The sequence below is a fragment of the Capra hircus genome, chromosome 20 (assembly GCF_001704415.2).
Source record: "Capra hircus breed San Clemente chromosome 20, ASM170441v1, whole genome shotgun sequence".
Taxonomy (NCBI): domain Eukaryota; kingdom Metazoa; phylum Chordata; class Mammalia; order Artiodactyla; family Bovidae; genus Capra; species Capra hircus.
In genome coordinates, this window is record NC_030827.1 from 37,210,634 (window position 1) to 37,233,300 (window position 22,667).

The 22,667-nt window shown below is 34.8% G+C and overlaps 1 protein-coding gene across 5 annotated transcripts in view; it reads right to left on the minus strand.

Moving 5' to 3' along the window:
- Positions 1–22,667, minus strand: part of NIPBL (NIPBL, cohesin loading factor) — a 198,557-nt gene that overhangs the window by 67,754 nt on the left and 108,136 nt on the right. For 4 of the 5 annotated variants that reach the window (XM_018065528.1, XM_018065530.1, XM_018065529.1 and 1 more), the window contains one exon: positions 20,369–21,994. The exons of the other annotated variant lie outside the window; for it this stretch is intronic. In XM_018065528.1, the coding sequence (XP_017921017.1) occupies positions 20,369–21,994 (1,626 nt within the window). The remainder of the gene's footprint in view (positions 1–20,368; positions 21,995–22,667) is intronic. 5 annotated transcript variants of the gene reach the window in all.

Here is a 22,667-nt window from a genome sequence, read left to right on the forward strand (position 1 = left end):
AATATAAATGTTAAGAGTTGGCGAGGATACCTGTCACCTCATTCTCTTCTATATGATCTTGGTGGTTGTGTATCGTGTCTGGGACAAGATTTCATATGCTTTTACCTATCTTTGTCTATGAGAGGCACAGTAATACCTTTACTATTACAGAAATTTTCCTCCAACCACTAAACCAAAATATGTGTTTAACTGAAGATAACTGGAACATGAAAGGCAAGATAAATAGAAAAAAGCATTTAAAAATATGTCAACTGAAAAGGGTAAATTCAAATCTGTTATGAAATAAACTCATATTTTTCCATGAAAGAATAAAGAATACTATTAGAACTATTAACATAATATTTACTATTTAATCCTACACACATATACACAAACATACAAATAGCTGCTAAGAAGAAATCAATCCTTAACATCCTGTTGAGAGCTTAAAAATAAAGCAGAACTAGCAAAAGTTATTTACTCAGGATAATTTGTCCTTGATGACTACTAAAGATGACAATTTTAACTTACTTTACTTACCCATGTAAATCTTTGACTGGAAGTGTAAAAATGATGTCTTACCTAAATTTTAAGAACTGGGAGCAAAGAGTACCTTAGTGGTTTACAGCAGGAATATTAGTAACTATAATCAACATTAAGACCATAACATTCAAATGATAATAGTGCTTATGTAAAGATTAAATATAAATCATTCCCAAAATAAATAGGTACTGGTTAAGACAATTTAAACATCACAAGAATATACAACACTAATAATTTAAGAAGACGAAACAAACTATCAGTCTCAAATGACAAGTAATCCTTTTATTCATCATGAAGGAGTTATTTCAGCAACTGATAACTTCTATTCATCCATATACATGAATAGCAACAATTTACCCAACAAAGATGTAAAACTCATGACTAGTAACATCCCAAAGACTTCATTGCTTAGAATCGTGAGATACTAATGCTGAACTTAATTTATAAATGTCATTTTCAAATCATGTAATATTCCTTTGCTCTTTAATTTAACTGTATTGTATTAGTGAGGTTCACTTTCTAGAATATTAGTAGAGGTAAAAAAAAAATCAACTTCAGTTTTGGATCATCATTATCTTCAGTGCCAAGGTGAACATACTCTTCATCTCATTTACAAGTTCTTAATGCTCTGAACACCTCACTAAATACGTGGTTTTTTGATGGAAGAATCATGTCTTCCAGTATATACTTTCCCCTTTCTACATGATCTATAATATTGAGTATGTATATGAAATGGTCAGTTAAGTGATTTCTGACTCGGTGGTTCACAATTTCTTATGTTCACTTACAGATGTACCACCTGTATAGTTTAGGAATTGCTGTATTTTATACAAATGAAGACAGCTCCAAATTTTTTAAAGATGGAAATTCTTTCTTTTTGTACTACATGAAACATTATAACTTTTGGGGATTTATAAATATGGATAATCCAAAAAGTATCTGGCTTTTAGTTCACCATGAGATTTTCTGAAGAAGCAAATTTGCCTGTTATGTTCTACTTAAGATTAAAATTTCCATTCATAAAGATATACTGACTTGGTAAAATATCATAGAATTATTCTGGAGATAAATATACAATAAATAATCAAGGGTTAAGATATATATGGGTACTTGCTCTATCTTTACAATGGTTCATTATATCCCAAGAACAGGGACTTTGCTCTCTTCATTTTTTCTTAAAAAAAAAAAAAAAAATTCACAATAGCGAAACACAGAAAATTTATACCTTATATCTGATAAAGCAGGTAACAAAGATTATTCATTGTAGTTTACCATTTCTAATTCCTTAAATTAAAAATAATACTATCAGACTTAAGAGCTCTACTATTCTGTACATCATTTTAACTTCTGCATAAAGCTGATACAGCAACACAATTTAAAGACTTCGTGTTTCATTTCTAAAGATCATCCAACTAAAAAAAGAAAGATCCAGCAATGGTCAATGTCTCTCAATGTCCTGTCCTCCAGAAGTGGACTTCCTCCTTTTGAACAGATATATCTATTTCATAGATCTATGTATTTTCTGTATTTCTTCCTTTTCATCAAACAGTTTAGAAATTGACTCAGCAAGGTCCCTTGATTATGTAGGGTAAGCAATAAAATGCTTGACATTTCTATGTCAGAATCTGTATTACACTGAAGACTGGATAACTGACTCAGTTTCAACAGAAATGAATAAACAGTGAGTACTGTAAATGATTGCTAGAACATATTTGGTTATGATAGTTTACCTGAATTAGAAAACAGTCCTTTAAATAATGTAAAAACAATGTTTCACTGGCTGCATCTGAATATGTTGATGATTTTACAGATTATTGTTGTTTGTTGAGTTATTTGTTCTTAAAACCCTGAGACTGCAGGTCCTTTACGATCATCTTTCTCACCTCTTTTCTCTCATGCCAACCACTTTATGCTTTAAATTAGGTTATTTGAATCACCACAAAATTTTAAGTTACTGGCTTGAGGGATAGTGCCATGTAGTTAATTTGGTGAGGCACCACACTTCTGTAGATGGATATTCCATTGGATATAGTGCATCTTTATTTTCTGGCTCTATTAAAGCTAAAGAATAAATTTACTTCTAGGTGTGCTACATTTTAGCAATCTTGAATTCCTAGCATAAATCACTCACACTGGGACACTTACCGGATTATTAAAATGAGAAGTTATCAAAAGATTAAAAGTCCCCCAAAGTCACTAATTTAATAACTAACACTGTGTTATGTATGTTTTTTCTAAATGGGGAAACAATCCTGAGATTAAAATAAACAACCCCAATCAATGGACTCTTTAGGACTGGCGTTTCAGACAATGGAAGCCAGAAACAATGTAGAAACAAACCAGAAAACTCATATAAACCTCCAAATTTTATGTCATAAAAAACATTTTAGGTAGGCAAAATGTAGCTCTAGTAACCTACCAATATTACAGAGGAGTACCATGAAAGATGATGCTGTGAAAGTGCTGCACTCAATATGTCAGCAAATTTGGAAAACTCAGCAGTGGCCACAGGACTGGAAAAGGTCAGTTTTCATTCCAATCCCAAAGAAAGGCAATGCCAAAGAATCCTCAAACTACCACACAGTTGCATTCATCTCACATGCTAGTAAAGTAATGCTCAAAATTCTCCAAGCCAGGCTTCAGCAATATCTGAACTGTGAACTTCCAGATGTTGAAGCTGGTTTTAGAAAAGGCAGAGGAACTAGAGATCTAATTGCCAACATCCAATGGATCATGGAAAAAGCAAGAGAGTTCCAGAAAAACATCTATTTCTGCTTTATTGACTATGCCAAAGCCTTTGACTGTGTGGATCACACTAAACTGTGGAAAATTCTGAAGGAGATGGGAATACCAGACCACCATACCTGCCTCTTGAGAAACCTATATGCAGGTCAGGAAGCAACAGTTAGAACTGGACATGGAACAACAGACTGGTTCCAAATAGGAAAAGGAGTACGTCAAGGCTGTATATTGTCACCCTGCTTATTTAACTTTTATGCAGAGTACATCATGAGAAATGCTGGGCTGAATGAAGCACAAGCTGGAATCAAGATTGCCAGGAGAAATATCAATCACCTCAGATATGCAGATGACACCACCCTTATGGCAGATAGTGAAAAAGAACTAAAGAGCCTCTTGATGAAAGCGAGAGAGGAGAGTGAAAAAGTTGGCTTAAAGCTCAACATTCAGAAAACGAAGATCATGGCATCCGGTCCCATCACTTCATGGCAAACTGATGGGGAAACAGTGGCTGACTTTATTTCTTGGGCTCCAAAATCACTGCAGATGGTGATTGCAGCCATGAAATTAAAAGATGCTTACTCCTTGGAAGGAAAGTTATGACCAACCTAGACAGCATATTAAAAAGAAAAGACATTGCTTTGCCAACAGAGGCCCATCTAGTCAAAGCTATCGTTTTTCCAGTGGTCATGTATGGATGTGAGAGTTGGGACTATAAAGAAAGCTGAGCACCGAAGAATTGATGTTTTTGAACTGTGGTGTTGGAGAAGACTCTGAGAGTCCCTTGGACTACAAGGATTTCAAACCAGTTTATCCTAAAGCAGATCAGTCCTGGGTGTTCATTGGAAGGACTGATGCTGAAGCTGAAACTCCAATACTTTGGCCACGTGATGCGAAGAGCTGACTCATCTGAAAAGACCCTGATGTTGGGAAAGATTGAGGACAGGAGGAGAAGAGGATAATGGCGGATGAAATGGTTGAATGGCATCATCGACTCAATGGACATGGGTTTGAGTGGACTCTGGCAGTCGTTGATGGACAGGGAGGCCTGGTGTGCTGTGGTTCACAGGGTTGCAAAGAGTCAGACATGACTGACCAACTGAACTGAATTGAACTGAACCATAAATGGATCTTTTACTTCAATCAGGGGTAAAAAGAAGAAAAAGAAAAAAAAAAAAAAAGTTGAGCAGTGCAGGCTGTCAATCTGCCCTTCTTGGAATCCTGCATTAATATGGTTTGAAGACATATTTTTTGGTGCAAACGGTTTCTAAATGCAAGCCAACTTTTTAATTTGAAACCACCACTGATAGAAAAAACATCCAAAGAGTATGAAATGCTGATGACATATCCATGAAAAAAGTTAACACTTGGGCCATAGAAACAAAGGGAGGCAATGTGAAGAGAAGCTGGAAAAATGTGGGGTTCAACTATGAGACCAGGACATGAAATGTTCCTTCCAGAGGCAGCCACAAGGTTACCTAACCTGATGCAGAACAGGGGTAAAGATGAAGATTGTGTGCTAGGAACCAAAATTCAAAGCAAATGTAGGGGCACTGATGAGGAAAAGTTTTGAGGTCACAGCTGACCTTAGAGGAAGAACTTTGACGTGTCTTATTTATTTTACTAATTATTTGGAGAGAGTAACAGCAAACTAGGAGAAAGATACTACTGAAGGGTTTGCTTTTTTGTAATGGTTTAGGATAAAAAGTATGAGATAATCAGGTCTAAAGTTGTCATAATTTTGGTAAAGAGGCAGAAATCCCAAGCATTAGCTAGAAACTTATTCAGGATTACAAAATTAAATATATATATATACATATATATATGTATATATATATATATAAAGAAAGACCATTCATTTGTGACTATGGGGGGTCATCAGGGTCAAATCTGAAGCTATTCTCTTTCTGACGGTATTTGAGAAGACCATCCTGAAACTAATGTGAATCATTATATAATCACTACATAAAGATTAGTGTTAAACTGATAACTAGCAAGTCTCCCTTTAAATTTTAGCTGGCAATTTTCAAGTTGCCTATTGTGACCCATGAGCAAGTTGTTGAGTCAGTTTTGTAGCTCTTAACTAGCAATGTGCTTAAAATGAAAGAGAAAACATGCCAGTAGTAAGGGTAGGTGTTGTGTATGTATGTGTGTATTAGATCACAACATGCATTTTCTTTCTTGCCTTAGTTCACAATCAAAGGAGTTTGAAAGTTTTCAAACCATAAAGACAGAAAAAAATATAGATGGAAAGGGTTCTTCTAAGTTAATCCACCCAGTTTTTTTTGGCCATGCTACAGCTTGTGGGATTTTAGTTCCCTGACGAGAGATCAAACCTGTGCCCCCTGCAGTGGAAGCATGGAGTCCTAACCACTGGACTCCTCAGGAATTCCTAGCCCATCGTTTCTTAAACTATAGGTTCAGTGAAAAATTAACAATAATTTGAATACTATACTCAAATTGATTTTACCCATTCTAAGTTGATATAATATTCACTATCTTGTATCAGAGAGCTTAATTATCTATGTTTATAAGTCTGATATAAAAGTAGCCCATGTTACTGTTTTGAAGCCATGTTACAATAAAACCTTGGATTATTCAGAAATTACTTTTATTTATGTAAATATTTCTAAAAAGTACCATGAAAGTGAAAGTCACTCAGTCAAGTCCAACTCTCTGCAACCCCATGGACGATATATACAGTCCATGGAATTTTCCAGGCCAGAATACTGGAGTGGGTAGTTTTTCCCTTCTCCAGGGGATCTTCCCAGTCCAGGTCTCCTGCACTGCAGGCGGATTCTTTATCAGCTGGGCCACCAGGGAAGCCCAAGTATACTGGAGCGTAGCCTATTCCTTCTCCAGCGGATCTTTCCGACTCAGGAATTGAACCCAGGTCTCCTGCATTGCAGACGGATTTTTTTTATCAACTGAGATATCACAGAAACATCATATCCATCATTTTTTAACAAGATAACTTTCTTGACTCATGATCGCTATTGAAAAGATCAAGTTCTCCACTATGTTTAGATGGCAATGCCTTTAGGAGTTAACTGCTATGCATAAGGCTGTTTTAAAATGATATAAAATGATTTATGCTTTCCTTCTGAATTCTGTAAGTGTGCTTGCAATTAGTTGAAAGGTGGACACTCAGATTCTGCTAATAGTGTAGAATATATAACACAGAAAACAGTGTTCGAATCTTTCAATCCATTTATACCACTCTTGGAAATTTATCCCAAGGAAATTTGAATATAACACAACAAAAAGCTCTATGAAGAAAGATGTTTAGAACAGTTTTATCTATTGTAACATCAAAATGTCCAACAATAGGGGACCACAGTAAATCACATTAGAGATAATTATGAATGATGATAGAACAGAGATAGTGAATGTAAAGAAAAGAGAATGCAAAATGACATTTATACACACTGTACATTTGTAAAAGATAATTGTATCAGGAGTTGAACAAAACAAATGCTAACATTATACTAACTTAAGAGGTGAATTTTCCTAAAGAAATAGAAGCTATATTTTATGGAAACAAGAAAAAGGTCAGTGATTATTTGTGAGTGGTTAGAAGATATTTCATGATCACAGTGGGTTTTCACAGCAATGTGGTGGAGTGAGGTGGAGGATGGAGGACAGGGGTCTAGAACTAGGAGTTGGAGGCCATTCAGGAGCATTCCAGTTGTGCCTGCTCTGGACAGCATGATATTCAATAGGGAGAAAAAGTAGGAAAGGTTCAGATGTAACAGTCTTTTTAAGGAGGGAGAGAATCAGAATGTACTTTAGAAATGTTACTGTAGCAGTGATTTGTAGGATGGCCTGGAAGGGGAGAGACACTAGAAAGAAAATCTTCTAAGAGATAGTTACTATGTCTATGTCAAAGGTGTCTTCAAACTATGGTGTTGGAGAAGACACCTGAGAGTCCCTTGGACAGCAAGGAGATCAAACCAGTCAATCCTAAAGGAAATCAACCCTGAATATTCACTGGAAGGACTGATGCTGAAGCTGAAGCTTCCAATAGTTTGGCCACCTGATGCAAAGAGCCAACTCATTGGAAAAGACCCTGAAGCTGGGAAAGACTGAAGGCAGAAAAAGGGGCTAACAGAGGATGAGATGGTTGGATGGCATCACTGACTCGATGAACATGAGTTTGAGTGAGCTCCAGGAGTTGGTGAAGGACAGGAAAGCGTGGTGTGCTTCAGTGCATGGGGTCTCAAAGAGTCAGACACGACTGAGCAATTGATCAACAACGATGTGAAAGGTAAGAGAGAAGAGAAAGTAGACACTATGAATTTAACCATTTTTGAAAAGTGATACTGTTATACACTTAGCAAACCAAACTTCAGAATATTTAATTCAAAACAACTATTTAACATGTTTAAGATCATGAAGAAACCAGAAAATATGAAATCGAGCACAACAAAACTCACATACTGATATCTGAATCAATCTGATCAGCTTATTAGTTACTCAACTAATTACTATTACCCTAAGCTAAATATACAGAGAATTAGCAACACTTATTTTATAGCATTCTACAAAGACATTTTCTAACACTCTAGAAATGGCATATTTTCTGATTATGTTATTACTACCAATGGCTGTAAAACAATTTTTAATTTTAACTAATCTACTCTCACCTTACTTCTTCCACATTGTTCTCTTAATTAGCCAAATGGTTAACTTCTTTAAACTTATAGTGCTTTCTCCTACTGCCCTTGTGCCAAATACACTTGTGAATCATATTCCTTGGGATTCACACAGCACCTTTTTTTCTCCAGAGTATTACACGGTCACTACATCTGTAGTTATCCATATTCTCCATAGGACCATAATCTTGATAAAGCCATAAGACTGTGTTGCAGTTGCAGAATCTAACAGTGCATGGGATGCTGAAGACGGCCATAAATACCTACTGATGATCGGAGAAGGCAATGGCACCCCATTTCAGTACTCTTGCCTGGAAAATCCCATGGGTGGAAGAGCCTGGTAGGCTGCTGCAGTCCATGGGGTCCCTAGGAGTCGGACACGACTGAGTGACTTCACTTTCACTTTTCACTTTCATGCACTGGAGAAGGAAATGGCAACCCACTCCAGTGTTCTTGCCTGGAGAATCCCAGGGACAGAGGAGCCTGGTGGGCTGCTGTGTATGGGGTCGCAGAGTCGGACACGAATGAAGAAACTTAGCAGCAGCAGCAGCAGTGTAATCATTAGAATAAGTTTGCGGTCTTCCCAGAAATTTTTCCAGCTGAAAGTTCCTTTTTATATCCTGAAAGCAGTTGTCAGTTGTTCTATTTGACAATTATAGAGAAGCTACCCACAAAAAGAAGAGACTGAAGAGAAGATTTCATAATTGACTTGCAACAAGTATAAAACATTTAAAGGTAATTTCAGACTGTATAGACTTGTTAAATGTTTTTAATATATCAATTATATATTACTATATTAATAATTTATGTATAATTCTACTACATAAAAATACTCACAAATATTAAATATCCTGGCAAAAATATGGTACTTAGCTAATATCATATTACATTTATAAATATTAGACAAAAAGGAAAATAATTCAAGTCTCTATCTAGATCAGTCTTTTTATTCACACATAAAAATTTTGAGTCTCATTTACTACAGAATAAGGAAACTAGCTATCATATCCACCTATATAAAACTTCAATTTTATATTTATATTATGTTCAACAACTAAAGCCTGTGGGTTTAAATCTGCCTCACCACCCATTTTTGTATATAAGGTTTCATTAAAATACAGTGACACATAGTCATTCATTCACATATTGTCTTGGGCTACTTTTCTACTACAGTGTTAGAGATCTAAATGGGACACAAAGCCTAACATATTTACTATCTGGCCTTTATACAAGTTTGCTGTCCCCTGGTGGATATTATGACATACTTTACTCAATATGAGATAAAGTGCCACTCACTCTGCAAGTGCAGTCTATATAGTTATATTCTATATAGTTTAGGTCACTGCAAATCAGTTTATTTAACGAAGACAAAATGCCAAGAAATTGGTTTATAGCAACTGAAAGAACGCTATTACAAATGAAGTATGCAGAAGAAAAGATTTTAAGAAAAATCTTGCTTTAAGCTATTGATACTGACTAGCACCTCAAAGGTTTCATCAGTGTGTAGCTGTCAAACTACTATGAGGAAAAACTACAGAAAGAAACATTAAAAAAATTTTTTTAAGAAGTGTATAATGTAAATGACAATTTACTACTATCTAATATAGAACGGAGCAGAGATCATAAGATCTCTTCTTTCATATATACATACAGTGAGAAAAATAAATGGTATATCAGTTCAGTTCAGTTCAGTAGCTCAGCTGTATTCAACTCTTTGCGACCCCATGAATTGCAGCACACTAGGCCTCCCTGTCTATCACCAACTCCCGGAGTTCCCTTAAATTCATGTCCATCGAGTCGGTGATACCATCCAGCCATCTCATCCTCTGTCGTCCCCTTTTCCTTCTGCCCCCAGTCACTCCTAGCATCAGAGTCTTTTCCAATGAGTCAACTCTTCACATGAGGTGGCCAAAGTACTGGAGTTTCAGCTTTAGCATCATTCCTTCCAAAGAACACCCAGGACTGATCTCCTTTAGAATGGACTGGTTGGATCTCCTTGCAGTCCAAGGGACTTTCAAGAGTCTTCTCCAACACCACAGTTCAAAAGCATCAATTCTTTGGCACTCAGCTTTCTTCACAGTCCAACTCTCACATCCATACATGACCACTGGAAAAACCACAGCCTTGACTAGACGGATCTTTGCTGACAAAGTACTGTCTCTGCTTTTCAATATGCTATCTAGGTTGGTCATAACTTTTCTTCCAAGGAGTAAGCGTCTTTTAATTTCATGGCTGCAATCACCATCTGCAGTGATTTTGGAGCCCCAAAAAATAAAGTCTGACACTGTTTCCACTGTTTCCCCTATCTATTTCCCATGAAGTGATGGGACCTGAGGCCATGATCTTAGTTTTCTGAATGTTGAGCTTTAAGCCAACTTTTTCACTCTCCTCTTTCATAACTACAACCTAACTTGCCTCAAGGAACTAGAAAAATAAACTAAACCTTCTACTAAAAGTTAGTAGAAGGAAATAACAAAGACCATAACAGAAATAAATGAAACTGAGGCTAAAAAGAGAACAGAAAAGATAAATGAAAGTAAGAGTTAGATTTCTGAAATGATGAAGTTGACAAGACTAGGTTTGCTTACCGAGAGAAAAAAAAAAAGACTCAAAATTAAAAAGTAAAGGGGAGACATTACAACTAATACCACAAAAAGGATTGTAAGAGACCACTATGAATAATTATACACCAACAAACTGGACAACCTGGAAGAATGAATAAATTCCTAGAAACATAATCTACTGAGATTAAATCATGAAGAATTACAAAATCTGAACAGACCAATTACTAGGTGGCAGATCCCAAAAACCGCCCAGCAAAGAAAAGTCCAGGACTTCACTGATGAATTCTATCACACATTTAAACACCAATCCTTCTCAAACTCTTCTAAAAAGAGAAGAGAAGGAAACACCTCCAAGCTCATTTTACAAAGCTAGCATTACCCTATACCAAAAGCAGACAAACACACTGCAAGAAAACCACAGGGCAAATTCCCTGATGAACAGAGAACCAAAAGTCTTCAAAAAAAATATTAGCAATAAAAAGATCATGCACTATGATAAAATGTGCTTACAGGGAAGCAAGGATGGTTCAACATACACAAATCAATGGATGACATACCAAATTAACAAAATGAATGATAAAATAATTATCTCAATAGATGCAGAAAAAACATTTGACAAAATTCAACATCCATTCACAATAAAAACTCACAACAAACTGGATGTAGAGGGAATGTACATGAACATAGAGAAGCCCAGTTGAAAATCCTAGCTAGAGTAATTAGCCAAGAAAAAGAAATAAAAGACATCTAAATCAGAAAGGAAGAAGCACAACTGTCAGTATTTGCAGACATATTATATATAGGAAACCCTAAAAACTCCACTAAAATTGTTAGAACTAATAAACAAATTCAGTAAAGTTGCAGGATAAAAATTCAATACACAAAATTCAGTTGTATTCTGATACACTAACTAAACTATCAGAAAGAGAAATTAAGATAATCTCATTTACAATAACAAAAATAATAAAATATCTAGGAATAAACTTAACCAAGGAGATGAAAGAGATGTATACTAAAAACAGTAAGACATAGCTGATGAAAGAAACTGAAGACATAAATAAGTGGAAAAATGTTCCATCCTCATGGACTGGAAAATTTTGTTGTTGTTGTTCAGTCAATCGCGGCTGACTCTGTGACCACATGGACTGCAGCATGCCAGGCTTCCCTGTCCTTCACTATCTCTTGGAGTCTGCTCAAACTCATGTCCATTGAGTCAGTGATACCATCCAACCATCTCATCCTCTGTTGCCCTCTTCTCCTCCTGCCCTCAATCTTTCCCAGGATCAAAGTCTTTTCCAATGAGTTGGCTCTTCACATCAGGTGGCTGAAGTATTACAGCTTCAGTTCAACATCAATCCTTCCAATGAATATTCAGTATTGATTTCCTTTAGGATTGACTGGTTAATCTCCTTGCTGTTCAAGGGACTCTCAAGAGTCTTCTCCAGCACCATATTTCAAAAGCACCAACTCTTCGGCACTCAGTCTTCTCTATGGTCCAGCTCTCACATCTGTACATGACTACTCAAAAAATGATGTGTGTATTTTATGTGTTAGTCACGCAGTCATGTCCGACTCTTTGCAACCCCACGGACAGCGGCCTGCCGGGCTCCTCTGTCCGTGGAATTCTCCAGGCAAGAATACTGGAGTGGGTTGCCATTCCCTTCTGCAGGGGATCTTGGAGATCCCCATAGCTGTGGCTATATGGAACTTTGTCTTCAAGATGATGTCTCTGCTTTTTAATATACTGAGTTCATCATAGCTTTTTTTCCAAGTGTCTTCCAGCTTTTTCACTCTCCTTCATCAAGAGACTCTTGTTCCTCTTGGCTTTCTGCCATTGGGGTGGTATCATCTGCATATCTGAGGTTACTGATATTTCTTCCAGCAATCTTGATTCAAACTTGTGCTTCATCAAATCCCATTTCACATGATGTACTCTGCATATAAGTTAAATAAGAAGGGTGACAATTGATAGCCTCAGCATACTCCTTTCCCAATTTTGAACTAGTCTGTTGTTCCATGTCTGGTTCTAACTGTTGCTTTTGCACCTGCATACAGGTAATGTCTATATAAGCCAGAGTAATCTACAGATGCACTGCAATCCAATCTTTATCAAAATTCCAATGACATTTTTCAGAGAAATAATCCTGAAACTTGTACAGAATCACAAGATAGCAAAAGAGTCAAAGCAATCTTAAGAAAGAACAACAAAGCAGGGGAAACCATACCTCCTGATTTCAAACTACATTATAAAACTATAATTAAATTGGTATGGATTGGCATACAAACAGACACAAAGATCAAGGGACAAGAACAGAGAGTTCAGAAATAAACTCATGTATATACGGTCAATTAATTTACTAAAAAGGAGCCAAGAATATTCAATGGGAAAATGATAGTCAATCCATTAAATGGTGTTGGACAAACTGGAAAGCCACAGGCAAAAGAATGAAACTGGACCACTATTTAATACAAAAAAATCAACTCAAAATGGATTATAGACTTGAATGTAAGACCCCAAACCATGAAATTTCTAAAAAGAGAAAATAGGCAGTAAGGATCTTGACACTGGTCCTGGCAATGATTTCTTTTGGAACTGATACTAAAAGTGAAGGCAACAAAAATAAACAAACGGGACCTCCTCAAACAAAAGCTTTTGCACAGCAAAGGAAACCATCAACAAAATGAGAAGGCAACCTACTGAATGGGAGAAAATATTTGCAAACCCAATATCTGACAAAGGGCTAATATGTAAAACATATAAAGAAATGATACAACTCAATACCTAAAGTAACCAAACAATCCAATTAAAAAATAGGCAGAGGATCTACATGACATTTTTCTAGAGAAGACATACAGACGGCCAGCAAGTATATGAAAAGGTGCTTAACATTACTACTCATGAGGGAAATGTAAATCAAAACCATGAGATATCACCTCACACCTGCCACAATGACTACTATAACAAAGACGAAAAATAAGAAGTACTGATGTGAATGTCCACACTCTCCTGTGTGCACTGTTGGTGGGAATGTAAATGGGTGCAGCCACTATGATAAACAGTATGGAGGTCCCTCAAAATATTGAAAACTACCATATGACTGGGCAACTCTACTTTTTAAAATGTTTACAGGAAAACTGCTTTACAATGTTTCTGCTGTACAGCAACACAAATGAGCCATAATTACACATATATCACCTCTCTCTTAAACCTCCCTCCACTCTCACCATCCCAACCCTCTAGGTTATCACAGAACACCAAGCTGGCTCCCTGTGTTATATAGCAACTTCTACCAGCTATCTCTTTTACCCATGGTGATGTATATATGTTGATGCTACTTCCTCCATTCATCCCACTCTTTCCTTCTGCCACTGTGTGCACAAGTCTGTTCTCTATTTCTGCATTTCCATTCCTTCCCTACTAATAGGTTCATTAATACCATTTTTCTAGATTCCATATACATATGTATTAATATATGACATCTGTTTTCCTGTTTCAGACTTACTTTACTCTATATAACAGGTTCTAGCTTCATCCACCTCACTAGAACTGACTGAAATTTGTTCTTTTTATGGCTGAGTAATATTCCATTATAAATACACACACACACACACACACACACACATATACCACATCTTCTTTATTCATTCAACTGTTGGTGGACACCTTGGTTGCTTTCATGTTCTATCTATTGTAAATAGTGCTGCTATAAACATTGGGATACGTGTGTCTTTTTCAATTATGGTTTTCTCAGGGTATACTGGGCAATTGTACTTTCGGCTATATATCCAAAGGACATAGAACCACTATCTCAAAGACTTATGCACCTCCACTTTCACTGTAACAGTATTTATAGTAGCTATGACACAGAAAAAACACAAGTTACTTAGTACACTGATGGGTAAATAGATACAGAAAATGTGGTATATATACACAATGGAATATTATCCAACCAAAAAAAAAAAAAAAGGAAACCCTGTCATTTGCAATGATGTGGTTGGATTTTAATGGCATTATGCTAAGATATTTAAGTTAGAGAAAGACAAATACTATATAATTTCACTCATATGTAGAATCTAAAAAAAAAAAACAAACAAAAAACAAAATTCATAAGCAGAGATTGATCTTTGCCACAAGTAGGAGGTGGGTGAACTGGGTAAAGGCAATCAGAAGGTAAAAACTTTCAGTTATATGTTCTGGGAATGCAATGTACAGTGTGAGGTGATGGATATTAACTAAACTTACTGTGGTAATCACTTCAGAATAAATACGTACAGTCAACCCTTCGTATCTGTGGATGAGCAATCTGCAGATACAAAGAGCTTACTGTACTATACCCTTTTACAATATATAAGGGACTTGGAAGCATCTGTGAGAGGTCCTGGCACCAACTCCTGTAGATACTGAGGGAACAGCTACATATCAAATCATTATTTTATATACTTAAACGACTATAATGCTCTATGTTAATTTTATCTCAATAAAACTGAATGACATAAATGGTAACAGCAATGCCTTCAGATATACAGTGTATGTATACACAAATGAGACATCTTCAAAAATTACTTTCTTCATGGGATAAATTCAATTAAAAATAGGATGAATGCATTTCTTTATATTAAAAAATTGGACAAATTTTAACTTTTACAATAAGATTCACTTTGGTTTTCATGACTGCATAAAGTAGGAAGGAAACTGGTTTCTCTATTTTAAAAGTGAACGAGCTTTGAATCGTATCTTTGAACAAATCATAGCTATGTATAATGGGCTTAATGGAGAATTTTTAAGTTAGTATGTTAGTAGCCAGAGAAAGGCAATGTTTCTGTGGGTGGAGAAGAGGATCCATGTTAAAAAATTCAGATTATATTGTATCATATTATGTCATACTACAGTACACGTATACCATTAACTCTAATACATATTACTCTAATATATTACTCTAACTGAATTCCTTTATTCTTAAAAAAGCTATTGAAAACTTCCTAGTACAAGAAACTGAGACAGATATTAAGATAATGAATACCTACTTGATATTATACTGTAATACATTATACATATAACATGAATTATTTACTATAATATTAAAATATTGTATTAACTATGTAATATAATGCTATGATATACTTAATTATGTTACAGTATCAAGTAGGCATCTATTATCTTAATATCTGTATCAGGCTCTTACAGGAGAGGATTTCAGTAACATTTTTTAGAATGAGAGGGAATTCAGTGTTTAGAATAATGAGCATTCTCTTATAAACTGGAGTAAGTTCTCTCAAATTAATCATCTGTTTGTTTCTCACCGCTTTAATCATATTATCTATTTCTATAGATAGCAAAACCTTATAGAAGCTATGGCCTTGGCTGGTTTGAGATAACAAATGGGAATGAAAGAGACTACCACTAGCAAACTTTAATACATTTAACTTTTATGAAAAAATTCTACTTAATGAATCTCTTTAAATCAATATTAATTTCAGTTATCTACTAACCAATGCTTGGATCAGAGAAATTCTATGAATAGAAATCATGGACAAAATTTTTCAAAGAATTGCTTTGCAATCATAACAGCCAAGTATGTATTATGCCAATTTCTGTAACAAATATTCTCTAAAATTTCCCAAATATATTGCCAATAATAAAGTCTTTATCAAAATTAAAAATTTAATGTTTTTAGAAAAACATTTTATATATTGTTCAAATGAGCCAAAGTAAATTTCTACTGCAGCATTATTAAGGATTCTGAATATGACAATCATAACTACTGAGAATCAACTTAGGAATTCAAAAACTATGCCAAAAATTCACTGTTAGAAACAGTATGTTCTCTCACACTTACAGAAGCCTAGGGTCCTAAACACAATCCAAGTAGACGGGTTAATGCTACATAAAAGGCAAAAACCAATTTTAGTGATCAATCTTTTACTACAGTAGTAACTAAGATGAAATAACTGTCTCTAATAATGACTGCAATCATTAACTTATCAAATGAGCACTGTATTTTAAACACTGCTGACTATGAGAACTATTAGATAACTCTTTAAAGGCCTTGATCTCAAATAACAGATAGCACGTGATATTTCTTGAAAGCAGTAAGTGCAAATGATGGAAAATAATATACTATTTAGAAGGAAATAGGGGAGCAAGAATAAAAAGTAATGAAACTAAAGTATTTTGAGATATACTGGAATTGCAAAAGGCCAAAATCAAACTGTTAAAGTGTGTAATTACTAACAATAAGCTGTCATCAATATAATGCGTGTTAGTTGATGATCATGCCTAGACTTAAAGATGGTGTGTGTGTTCACGGGAAGTCGCTTCAGTTGTGTCCAACTCTTTGCGACTCTGGACTACAGCCCTTCAGGCTCCTCTGTCCATGGAATTCTCCAGCCAGCAATACTGGAGTGGGTTATCATTCGCTTCTCCAGGGGATCATTCCAAACCAGGGATCAAACCCGTGTCTCTTGTGTCTCCTGCATTGGCAGGCAGGTTCTTTACCACTAGCACCACTTGGGAAGCCTAAAAATGGTACAATTTATTATTTTAATTTGGAGACATATTGTACATTTGGGTATACTTTAACCATAAAGATATTATTTTGGCATTTAATATACTGTCTGAAGTATATTTCAATAGAGATTTTTTTTTAAATTTAAAGGTTTTACAAAGGTTATATTGGTTCACCACTGATCTCTTCTTGGCAAGGAAGAAACAAGGTGATGGCAAAAAGAAGGGGAAGATAACAGAAGTAGGAAATGAGAACAGAATGGATTCAGAGTCAATCTTGTAACAGGTATACAGCAAAATTAAGATAAAGAATAATTAAACAGATCTGACTGTAAATCGGTCTCCTTTGGAGCTTAACAAAAACTAGGTAACTGACAGGGTGGAAAGTTTAGGCAACATATGAAAATTACATAGCTCTTGAGCTAGGGGCTACTGGTGGGATCATAAAAGATGAATACACAATTTTAAACTGCACACAAAAGACTTTTCTAAGATGTGAGCAACACAATCTATTTATTTAACAGATATTTAGTATGATCTTTTTATGTACTAGGTATTATGTTAGGTACTATTAACAGGAATATACACATATCCCCATAGAAATAAAATTAAACATAACATCACTTTACATTGTTCACATAAAAGACAAAAATACGTAACCTATACCAGGAGTCATAAACCTATACCCCTACCATTCAAAATTTATCAGCTCAAAGTATATTCAGAGAATTTAAAATTACCCTGAAGGATAAATATTTTAAATATGGATATCACATTAAAGTTTATACTCTTTCAAGAAAAGAAAATCTACCAAGAATTTTGGCCTGAGAAATCAACAACAAAATATCCCAGCAATACTCAGTTTTTACTCAGAAAACATAAAAATGTCAGAATATGATTTTCTGTGACTCCAAATAAAATCCCAAGTAATGTATACTACAAAGGGTCAGTAATCCACAACTGGCATTCCTATGCATGTAATTTTAAAAATACACAATTATATACCTCTGCTATTGCTAACCTAACAGCAGAGATCTAAAATAAAACCAAAATTAGTCCATTACTGAAAAACAGATATTAAACCTATGGTATAAATAAAGCCAAAAGATATCCACGTAGCATCCTGAAATGAATCTAAAATTTGAATAAAGGTTCACTTTCAGTTGTATATGCACTGATATATGTGTGTGTATACACATACATGCACATGCATACACACAGACACCACACTCTTAGCAGGCAGACGTACCCAGATTAGTTACTAATATCAATGTATCAAGTATATGCATTTGTGTTAAAGGTATACTTAGGAAAAACACTGGATTAGTACTAAAAGTTTGTATTCACAGGCAATGAAATTACATGTGAAAAAACCAAGAGAAATAATACAGTTGTTACTAATTAGGAACTATATTCATTTCCTGATGTTTAGTTTTAAGGATTCTTTGTTAGAACAGAGTTTAGAAAAGCAAGGCTGGCATAAATAAGCTGACAGAGGGGCAGGGAGAAAAAGATGGTCCAGATCAAGGGGACAAGAGGGTACCACTTTCCATCTTTCCATCTGACTCTTCTATAATTGTATAACTATACTCTTTAGTTTATACATATAAGCCACTCTGAAACTCTCACTGAAAATTAATAAAGACAATCTCTATCTAAAAGAAAACAATTTTGGTGCTAGCCACTACACTGCAACAACCTCTTTTGCATAAACAATTCTGAAAAGATGCATTCAAGTTAAATACTAAAGACTATTCATTAACTAAAGCTAAGACTTTAATTTTTATAGGTCTCACAGCCATAATTTAAAATCTGAAAGCTTCACTTAAACTAGTACAAATATTAGTGATTCAGAGGCAATCTTTTTTCATTTTTGAAAGACAAAACCAAATAACTGACAGTGAGAAAGTAAACATATGAGAAGACAAGAATAAAAACAGATTAGTCTTAACAAGTTATTTCTTTAAATAAAGAGTTCTTAGTAATAATACTATGTTTTCAATTAACATTTTTTGATAAAAAAAGACACAACAGCATTTTACAAAGATAATAAGCAATACACCTTCTATATCTCCTAATACATCACATGTAGTTATATAACACAACATTCTGTGATGATGCAAATGTCCTCTCTGTGTTAATAACATCAGCACTTGCCACATTTGGCTACTGAGGAAGTAAATTTTTAAATTTTATATAGTTTAAAGTAAATAGCCTAAAGAGGCTATTAACTATCATTGGACAGCACAACTCTATAGAGTTTCATGTATTTATCAATAAGTATAAATCTAGGTTCTTAATGACCTTCTTTCACAGGATGTGAACTTAAAAATCAAACAAAGAATCACTTCTGTTACCTTAAAAACTATATCCCAACCTATTTACATTGTACAGGCTAAATAAGTCTAACCACATAGCATTATCAAATTTTATATAAATATATAAAAGAGTATACAAAACCCACAAAATTATATTTTCTGTACAAACTGCTACTGTATTTTCAGCACTTGACTTTTCTTTTCCTCCTGGAAACAATACTATTTACATAACTAGAGAATTTAACACAGAAACCATGCAAACCACCCCCCCCAAAAAAAAACCCAGAGCAGAAAATAAAAACACATCCAAACAAATTAAAAACACCAGAAATGTTTAAAACTGATGATTTAACCCAATTTAAGACATAAATACCATTCCCTATTATTCTTCCATAGAAAAGACCAAAACTCTGTATTTAAAAAAATAAAACATTCATTAACTAATCATCTTCTCCATAAAAAGATGAAATAACCTTTTACACAACTTTTTAAACTATATACATTCAAACCATTAATTAATGAATAATTAATTCTTTAATAATTAATAACTGATAAGTTTGTTAGAAAACAATATTAAAAGACATTTAATATTCTTAAAAGAATTTGTAATGTAGACTTTTGTATACCATATAGCTTTACTGAGACTTTAGAAATTAAATTCAGTCAATTTATTACCTCACTACAGAATGGATTATCTCTATAGTCAAAACAACTTTTTAAAAAGTTGTTAAATACACCTATGTTAATCATGCATTCTAATCATTCACTTGATTAGCAAGCAACTTTCACAAATGCTGAAATAATTAAACAGCCAAAGGAACTTTTCTCTGTGAACCAAAAGTAAAAATCACAACTATGGTGAGTAGTAGAGGTGGGAGAGAAAGAATTTTCAATGAGAACTTTTTGTCTGTGTTACCACAAACAATTCACTGCTGCTTTGTATTGTTTTCTTTTCATGCAGTAGTGTTTCAATTTTTGTAAATTTCCATTTTTAAATCCATAGTAACCCTAGAACTTAAAAGAAAACTCACTAGAATACAGATGACATCGAGTAAGTATTCTTACCTTTATTTGACTTTGATGGTTTATTCTTGATAGCTTTAAGGGAACTTCTTGATTTATCCTCTCTATCTTTAATAAATTTTTGAACATCATCCAAAGACAGTTTTTGCAGGACAACTACAGGCTTAGCTCCTTTATTTAGATCTTCAACTAATCCCATTTTTTCTACTTTGTCTTTCTGCTCTCCTTTCATTTCCATTTTCTTTGTCTCCTGAGTAATATTGCCATCTTTATCCCTCTTGATTTTTGGAATGACAAAATTTTTCAACGCACCAGACCTGCCCCCCAACAAATAACTTGGAAATTCTGCCTTATTATCAGGGTGCGTTTTATTACTGTCTACTTTACTCTTGTTACCCTCTGTCCTTCTGTCATCCTTACTATTCGGCGATTTAAAACCAGGTTTATCAGGTCTTGATTTATTAGAATCTCCTTGTTTAACACGAGGACTGTCAGGTCTTGACTTTTGCTCCCCAGAAGATGGTCTTTCCCTTGAGTCCCCTGATTCATGTCTGTGTTTTCTTTCTAGTTTATCAGGTTTTGAACCATCAGATTTAATGCCATGGTCATTTCTACTAGAGGATCTCAATGTTTCTGGTCGTCGAACCCTAGACTGATCCCCTCGATGTCGTTCAGATTCACTCCTGTCATCTGACTTTTGTTTACTGTCATGATCACGTCTTAGTGACTCAGAGATAGATCGCCCATCAGGTCTCTGCTTTAAGGCTTCAGCTCTTTCTGATTTTAACCGAGGTGAATCAGACTTAATGTCCTGTTTATGTTTAGACACTTCAGGTTTTTTCTCTGTTGATGGCTTTCCAGAATCCCTCCTATTTTCATGTCTATGTTTTGGTGTTTCAGGCCGACCTTCATTTTTTTGCTTTGGAGTTTCAGGTCGGCCCTCACCTTTCTGCTTTGGAGTTTCAGGCCGTCCATCACCCTTTTGTTTGGGGGTTTCAGGACGCCCATCACTCTTTTGTTTAGGAGTCTCAGGTCGGCTTTCACCCTTTTGCTTTGGGGTTTCGGGTCTTGATTTTGTTGTTTCTGATCTGCCATTATTTTGTTTGTTGTCATTTGGTTTTGTGTCAGGCAGTCTATTTTCATTTTGTTTAGGCTCGGCTGTGGTGCTCTCATTTTGTCTGGATTCAATCATTCTGTTCTCATTCTGTTTAGGTTCTTCTGTTGGTACCTCAAGTTTAGTTTCTAACTTAGTTTCACTAGATTTTGTCTCTACCAATCTGTTTTCATTTGGTTTAGACTCTGCCAATCTACTTTCATTCTGTTTCATTTCACTCTTTAAAAGCTCAGGATCAGACTTTTTTTTAGGAGTCTCAGGATGGTTTTCTGGTGTAGATTTAAGATTTCCAATAATATCTTCCTGAAGAACAGAAATAGGTGCATCATTACATTGTTTGATTTCTTCAGGCTTTTTTATGGAGTCTGAATCCTGAGTTATAGAGGCCTGAGAGTCCACTCTTCCTGCCTGATGAAGATCAATGCTAACCATTAATGCTGGCCTTGACCCATTTCCCGTAGAACCCGTCTCCTGAGAAGCTGGTCTATTACCTCCTGTAGCACCCCCAGCCTCCTGTGGGTAAGAATCTTGTTTTCTTTTTTTCAAAGGCTTATCTGAAATTCAAAGATAAATATTCAGTATCAGTAATAGACATATATTCTTATCTTATTAAAAACCATATGGACTTTGACTATTTTAAAGTCACATTTTAAAAATATGTGGTGAATCAAATGTCAATCAAATGTCAATATGCATATATATAATAGTAGGCATGATGGCATAATACTTTTAAACCAAGGTTTGAGGAAATATTCACATCTGCTGTACCTCAAGAAATTTTTGTGACTAGAGTAAAAAGATAATTTAAACTGCTAATAAAAACTACAAAGAACCCCCAAATGCCAACATACAAAACAGGGTGCTTTTGCCACATGTAAGGAAAGTATGAAAAAGAATAAAACCCAAAAGAAAACAGAAATCATGTTACTGAAAAAAAAAAAAGTATATGAGGAGAGTAAGACAGGAAAAAAGAACATTAATAGTTATTAAGCTTTGATCCAGGATTCAAATTCTGCAAGGTGTCAACAGCACAAATGTAATTTAAAAGCTAATGCACAGTTCATAAAATATACAACATGACAGAGCCTTGAGACTTTGCCTTAATGATACTTGCTGAATTGTCTGGCTATTTTAACAGTTATTTAAAAATTTTTTTAGGACCATCTTTATAGTCCCTTATAGTATTCATTAATATGATAAAGTATTATTTAAGAAAAAGAGGATCAA